General features: G+C 42.3%; 1 protein-coding gene across 1 annotated transcript in view; it reads left to right on the plus strand.

Moving 5' to 3' along the window:
* KCNK2 (potassium two pore domain channel subfamily K member 2) overlaps positions 1-912 on the plus strand; it is a 72,954-nt gene extending 72,042 nt beyond the window's left edge. The window contains exon 7 of the mRNA XM_075267161.1: positions 332-912. Coding sequence (XP_075123262.1) covers positions 332-649 — 318 coding nt within the window. The 3' untranslated portion in view covers positions 650-912. The remainder of the gene's footprint in view (positions 1-331) is intronic.
* Positions 913-7,114: the final 6,202 nt, after the last annotated feature.

The raw sequence follows: 7,114 nt of genomic DNA on the forward strand, positions 1-7,114 counted from the left end.
CAATCAATGCTGTTAGTTTCAGTACAATTATGTGGTCTATTGTCAAGTGGGTGGTCCTGGTCTGGAGCAGAAATATTGGGAATCCGGGATTGCCCACCTGACAGCAAAGAGCCTAATAGTGCTGAAACAAGCTACAACAATTGCTTGGAAATGGAGAGAGCTAGAGAAACAATGCCAACTGTGCTGGAATCTTTGGAGAGACACCTATTAGATTATTTGATTTTTTTTCATTGCTTTAGCCAGACAAACCCTTTAATAACCATTTTAGGTTGTTATATAATGCAAAACCAAAAAAATCTTCCACTTTTCACAATTTCTCTCTCTCTTGCAGGTCGGGGAGTTCAGGGCGCATGCCGCTGAGTGGACAGCGAATGTCACAGCGGAGTTCAAGGAGACACGGAGGCGTCTAAGTGTGGAGATCTATGACAAGTTCCAACGGGCTACCTCTATTAAGCGAAAGCTATCCGCAGAGCTTGGTATGAGTCCAAGTCAGGAGATGACGCCTTGCAAGAGAACCTTGTCCGTCAACCACCTGACCAGCGAGAAGGAACTGCTATCCTCTGTGACTAAATGCGACAGCATGTATCTGAATGGTTTGACTCCGCACTGTGCTGCAGATGAGATCGCCGTCATTGAGAACTTTAAGTAGCTCCACCTACCGACTTCACTGTCGCCTAAATACTACATTTGCCATACTTAAGACTACCAGCATTTTTAAAGCCTGCATGAGCTCGGAAAATGACGTACAAAGACGACCACACAGTACTGTTAAAACTATCCAATATGTAGTTCAAAAAGACTCCGAAATTCCACAACGTCTGATGCCTTTCGGTGCCCAGACTGTTTTCATTTTTCTACCGTGCCATAATACATGCAATGTTCTATAATATAACCTTAATAATTTTGTTAAAACAGAAAAAAACCTACAAATTTGGGATCTGACTGGCAAATGGAAGGGACGGTCCGCGGACTACGTTTAACTGGAGAAGTCGTTACGAGATACTGTACAGCCTTTAACCTAAGAAACTTTCTATCAGTGCCTTATTCCGCATAGACACACAACCTCCATAGCTGTTATTTTTTTAATTTAGGCCTGAGGAATGTATTTTATCGGCAAATCCATTTTGCTTGAAGATTGGCATACAACGGTGCCTCAATGCACTTGTCAGGAAAGCATGGAAGACGTCCGAAACGTCATAGACACGCCAGTCCTTAGTGGAATGTTAAAGAACCTGGAAACAAAAATTTTTATGTTTTTGTTGTTAAATTTTATTCTAGATTGCTAAAAAAATGACAACTTCGTAAAAAAATCAGGATGTATTTATTGAGCTAGATGTCTTCAGAGGTATCCAAGGATATACATATCATTGGGCCGTCAAGGGAAAGTGAGTCTCCAAATTCCAGTATGTTACTCCTTCCTCATGGGCGTGAACCTTAAATCTCCATTTAGACAGAATAACAAAAGGTCACGCCCATGAGGAACGAGTAAAGAGGCAATGTAATTTGCAGACTTATTTTCCTCTGGCATTCTCTATGTCATGTATATCCTTAACTACCAATTTTATAAAAAAATTTAGGAAACAAGGAAGGAGGAATAGCCCTTAGATCACATTGAATTTCTTTCCCACAAACAATTTGGGCAAAGGAAAGAGGTCAATGTCTACAAAGGGTTATATTTTTATAAGGTCACATCACCCTTAGCTCCCAGTAGTACTAGAACATTTTTTATTATAAAAAAAATTCCTATACATTTATATTCATTGGTCTTTCACTTTGGATCCAAGACAGAATACAATGGAGATAACCATTTTTGTTTGGGTTAAACCATTATTGTTATGCCCTTATGCCTCAGTGTTTGGCCCACTAAAATGGTCGCCTAAGATAGACTTTGGTGATAATGGATCCACTTTAAAAATGTGGTCCTACAATAATAACGTATCACCTATTCACAGGATAGGGTGTCTGATCTCTGGGTGTCCCACTGGGTGTCCAAGTCTATGGGATTGAAGAATACAGTCAAACATGGTTCCTATCTTGACTATCTCCGTCATTCTCATAGAGATTGAATGGAATGCTTGCGTGACCCCTGTTCTCGAGATCGATGGGGGTCCCAGTGGTCAGTCTCCCAATGATCAGATACCTATTACCTATCCTGTGCAACCTATTCACAAGATAGGGTGTCTGATCTCTGGGTGTCCCACTGGGTGTCCAAGTCTATGGGATTGAAGAATATGGCCGAACATGGTTCTTATCATGACTATCTCCGTCATTCTCATAGAGATTGAATGGAATGCTTGCATGACCCCTGTTCTCGAAATCGATGGGGATCCCAGTGGTCAGTCTCCCAATGATCAGATACCTATTACCTATCCTGTGGAACCTATTCACAAGATTGGGTGTCTGATCTCCAGGTGTCCCACTGGGTGTCCAAGTCTATGGGATTGAAGAATATGGCCGAATATGGTTCTTATCTTGACTATATCCGACATTCTCATAGAGATTGAATGGAATGCTTGCGTAACCCCTGTTCTCGAGACCAATGGGGGTCCCAGTGGTCAATCTCCCAATGATCAGATACCTATCACCTATCCTCTGGATAAGTTGTAGCTGCTGGACAACCCGTTTAAGGTACTGAGCTGTCTCCCTTATATATTTTTTAACTTTTTAGTGGTGCGGTTATTGAAGGGTTGGCCCTGAACTAAAATGTCTTGACCAATAATAATCATCTTTTAAAAAGTTAACAAAATTTTAATATTCAAAAAGTTGTCAACAAGACCAATGATGACTGGTAATTTTAGAATTGAAGATGGGCGAAGCACTGAGGATTCGTTTTGTTATTTGGACAAATCAATCCTCCAGTTTGCTCCAAATTTGTTTGGATAGAACCGGATGTGAAATGATGTACTCTGGGGTCGCTTAAGAGGGGTAAGAAATGTTATACTCACTTTCCGTCACCTCTTTCGGGCCCGGTGATCTGGTCTTCCTTCGCCGAGAGGAGGAAGATACAGAACGCTGAACTCGTGAAGGAAGGAGAGTATAAAGGTTTTCATTTGTTACACCTCCCCTGGGCCTCCACCTATTATACTCTGAGATCTGAAGAGACCCCAGAGTATAGTAATTTCCCGCAAATTATGCCCCGGCAGCCATTATAGTTCGTCCAAGACTAATTCCAAATTGGAATATTTGGGCCCAATCCTTCATTTCAAATCGATTCGCCCAACACTACTTATATGGAATGCACCACTGAGAAATCTAGAATGGCAACCACCACTTCAAGGCCTACATAAGGCCCTTCTTGAGAAATTGAGTCATCTCGATGTAACCGTCTCTTTGCTAGCACTGTCATTTTCACCCAGGTTTTTCGTTTTGACTAGAAGTGTCCATCTCTTATTACTCGCAGAGAGAAGATATCCCTTTAGATATATTGTATAACTTAAAGCAGATCTGTCAGTGTAATAGGTGTGCTCAGGAATATAGCCGGACTCAAACTATGAGACTTGTGTATTCTTCTAGTGTTTCTAATATCAAAGTAATGTGACAGATCTGCTTTAACGCATAGGGGTTCCAAAAATTCATACTTGGGCCCGGGTGTAACAAACATGTACATATGTAGCAAAGCTGAGAGTCACTTGGCGCACAAGATTGTAGTTATTGGTAGAGCAGCAAGTAAACCAACTCAAGCCAACTTTAGCTCTGCTACATTTGTCTTAAAGGTGATGTGTTCATATGATTCCATGCACTTCCTAAAAAGTAACAATTTCTACTCCTATTATGCAAGTTTTTCTAATAAATTCGGTAATACAACGTGACAAATAACCACCATCAACGTATCCAATGGCTCCAAAATGGACCAACCCGGACAACAGCTTCATTGCAATAAGATGTCATCTGATGACACGATCCACCATGCAGTATGGGCTGTAGCATTCAGAACGAGCAATATCCACAGGGCAGAATACTGTTATTACCGCTTGATTTTTTTTTCAATTTCCGTTTTTTTGCCCATTTTTGTTTTCTAGCTCTCGTCTTTTAGAGTCCACAAGGCTTCCACGTACGAGGCTGAACCAATGAGCACAAGGAACGTGTACAAATAGTAACGTAATGATTGTAACGCAGAGGATGAGCGTGTTTTGTAGCTGGGACTGTGTACTATTAGGAGATATCGAGTGGACATGGCTGACGTCACGGACTATGGGACACTCATGGAAGAGTTTTTAATTTTATTAAATTATATTTTACAAAACTGATGACTTATGTTCTTGTTTGTTCATTTTAGTATAGAGTCTATGGTATTAGGCATTGTATATTCTGTACGTGGCCCAATCCGTGGTCTATTATCTGGGGCCCAATTCTTAGGAAGTCCATTAACAAGACGGTCCTTGGAGGGTGGAAGGAAGATGGAGAACCCGGAAAAATTCATTGTAATGCTGTTTTATATTTTACTTGCAACACAAAACGCGTAGTACTCTGCTTTCTTTCTATCCTATCCTGCTAATATTATAAATGTGAAACTTTGTGCTTTTGTGTGTTTGTATGTTTGGATGTTTGTTCCTCAATCACGCAAAATCGGCTGAACGGATTTGAATGAAATTTGGCACGTAGATAGTTTGTAACCTCGATTAAAACATAGACTACTTGTTATCCCAGTAAATGACATCATGACTGCTATGAATTTATGTTCACATACTATATTACACTGCTCCTTCAGCAGCCTTATCTCAGGTCCCAGGGCTGTTATCTCTATGTGTAAACACTGGATTGTGTACATACATTTGCATATTATTTGATCTGCTCCAGGCAGTGCAGACAAACTGACATGGGCAAACACCTTTAATACAAATTGGCAGTTTGTCAATTTTAAACATGTCGGGAAAAAGAAAATCTAATATGTCACAAACAACGAGAGCTATGACAATCACGGGCACAGTGCGAGGAATGAGTTCAGTGGCAGGCCAGCTTGAGAGTTGCCAAAACACTGGAGCATGCGGATCATCAATGCCAACAACACGCTCATTATATGGCTTCCCAGCGAGCTGCTGAGATGCCGGAACAATCATGGGCACAGCACGAGAAACGCGTTCAGCGACAGGCCAGCTTGGCAGCTGTTGAAACGCCGGAGCAGGTGGATCATCAACACTAACAACACACTCATTATATGGCTTCCCAGTGAGCTGCTGAGATGCCGGAACAATCACAGGCACGGTGCGAGGAACAAGTTTAGCAGCAGGACAGTTTAAGAGCTGCCAAAACACCGCAGCAGGCAAACCATCGACGGCAGCAATTTGCTGAATATAGGTGGATCATCGACGCCAACAACACGCAGACCAAGTTGTGGGCAGAGGGTAATACAGTATATAAACTTTTGAGTTCCTGGGTAGGATCAATTTTTTGTAAATTTGAACATGGCTGAGCCTTAAAAGGGCCTTGTCTTTTAAGACCCTGCCCCAGCATGGACTGCATGGGCCAATTTTTGCACCAACCTATAGATTTTAATGGGCATCTATGATCAGTCTCCAAAATAGAGCCTGCCTCTGTTTTTATTTTTTGCCTACATTGTCCACACAGGCCTTATCCTATATGAGATATAATAAATTATTTGTGATTCATCCTATAAAAATAGAGCAATGTGAAATGGTTGAAAAAAGGGGGTGACATTGACCAATAGAGTCTGCTCTGGACAATGGTGTCTATGGACCCTGGTCACAAACTATTTTAGGCTTAGTAGTAAGAGTTGCAATTTTGAGACTTTTTGAATTTTTGACTCAGTCAGTGCCCACTCACTCATTGTTAGTCATCGGTGCCCCTTTAAGAAATTGTCTTACATTGGAAGTCGCTGCCTGTAAGTAAGTTGAATCTTGCAGGAATTTGTGCATAATGATAATACAGGCAGAAATCATTTAAGAGGGTAAAACACGTAATTTATTTATGTCCTGCCAGTCATGGCGGCAAAACAGGTCTCAGCTCCTTAAAGTTTAATGTGGTTAATGTAGCATCCGGTTATATGAAAAATAAATAGCGAAAAAGAAGAAATCTCAAGAAAAAAAAAATCCTCCTTTCGGCTGGGGACACGCAGGGCAAGTTTATAGCAGGTTAACAGTAATGGATGGGAAAGAAGCACACAATGCAGAAAAAACCTGCAGTGCAAAGTGCGTAGCTGTGCGGGTTCAGAACCTGCAGCATGTCAACTAATGCTGCAGGGTCAGCTGAGGTTTGCAACATTTGCAGGCTGAGGTTTGCAGCCGGGCCAGGCGCCTGGAGAATTGCTGATGCAGTCGTGCAATTTTGGCGTTTTTTTTTCCATAGTCAAGTCTACTGCGGGATGTCCACTACAAGCCAACAGACCCATCCTATATAGCCTTAGTGTAATAGTGGTTCCTGGGATATTACATTGTACTGTCCCTCCTTAGCTCTGCTGATTTGTGCGCGGTCCTAAGGAGAGGCCACCGACTGGGAACGCACAGTGAATGATTGCAAGGCCTTGAACTTGCCAATGACCAAGTAACTGCAATATACAGAAATAGTGCCTAGGAGGAGAGTTATATACACCCCGTCCTTGCAGATCTCATGTACAGCAGAAAGTCTCTTAATAGAACCATATACAACAGTAATACTTGGATAAATTGATACAGCTGTAATCTCACAATAAGGCAATGGGAACACTTTGCATACAATCAGTGGTGTAACTGGGGCCCCAAGGCGAACATTTGACATGGTCTGAAAAGACCCACAAGTACACAGTCCAGACACATTAATGGGACCACCTGTCAAAATCCAGAATAACCCCCTTTGGCAGAGCGGACCGCTGCGAGACGTGCAGGAAGAGAGGGGATGTTGTGATGATGTCACTGGGATGTTGAGCCATGCCGACTCCAGTGCTGTGGCCAGCTGCGCTAGGTTACGCGGTTGAACATCCATGGCACGAACAACCCGATCGAGGTGGTCCCACAGATTCTCGATTGGGTTCAAGTCCGGGGAATTTGCTGGCCAAGGGAGTACGGTAAACTCATCCTGGCGCTCCTCGAACCACACACGTACACTGCGAGCTTTATGACACATCGCATTGTCCTGCTGGTAGATGCCATCATCCTGGGGAAAAACAATTCGCATGTAGGGG

This window comes from Leptodactylus fuscus, chromosome 3, assembly GCF_031893055.1.
Source record: "Leptodactylus fuscus isolate aLepFus1 chromosome 3, aLepFus1.hap2, whole genome shotgun sequence".
NCBI lineage: Eukaryota > Metazoa > Chordata > Amphibia > Anura > Leptodactylidae > Leptodactylus > Leptodactylus fuscus.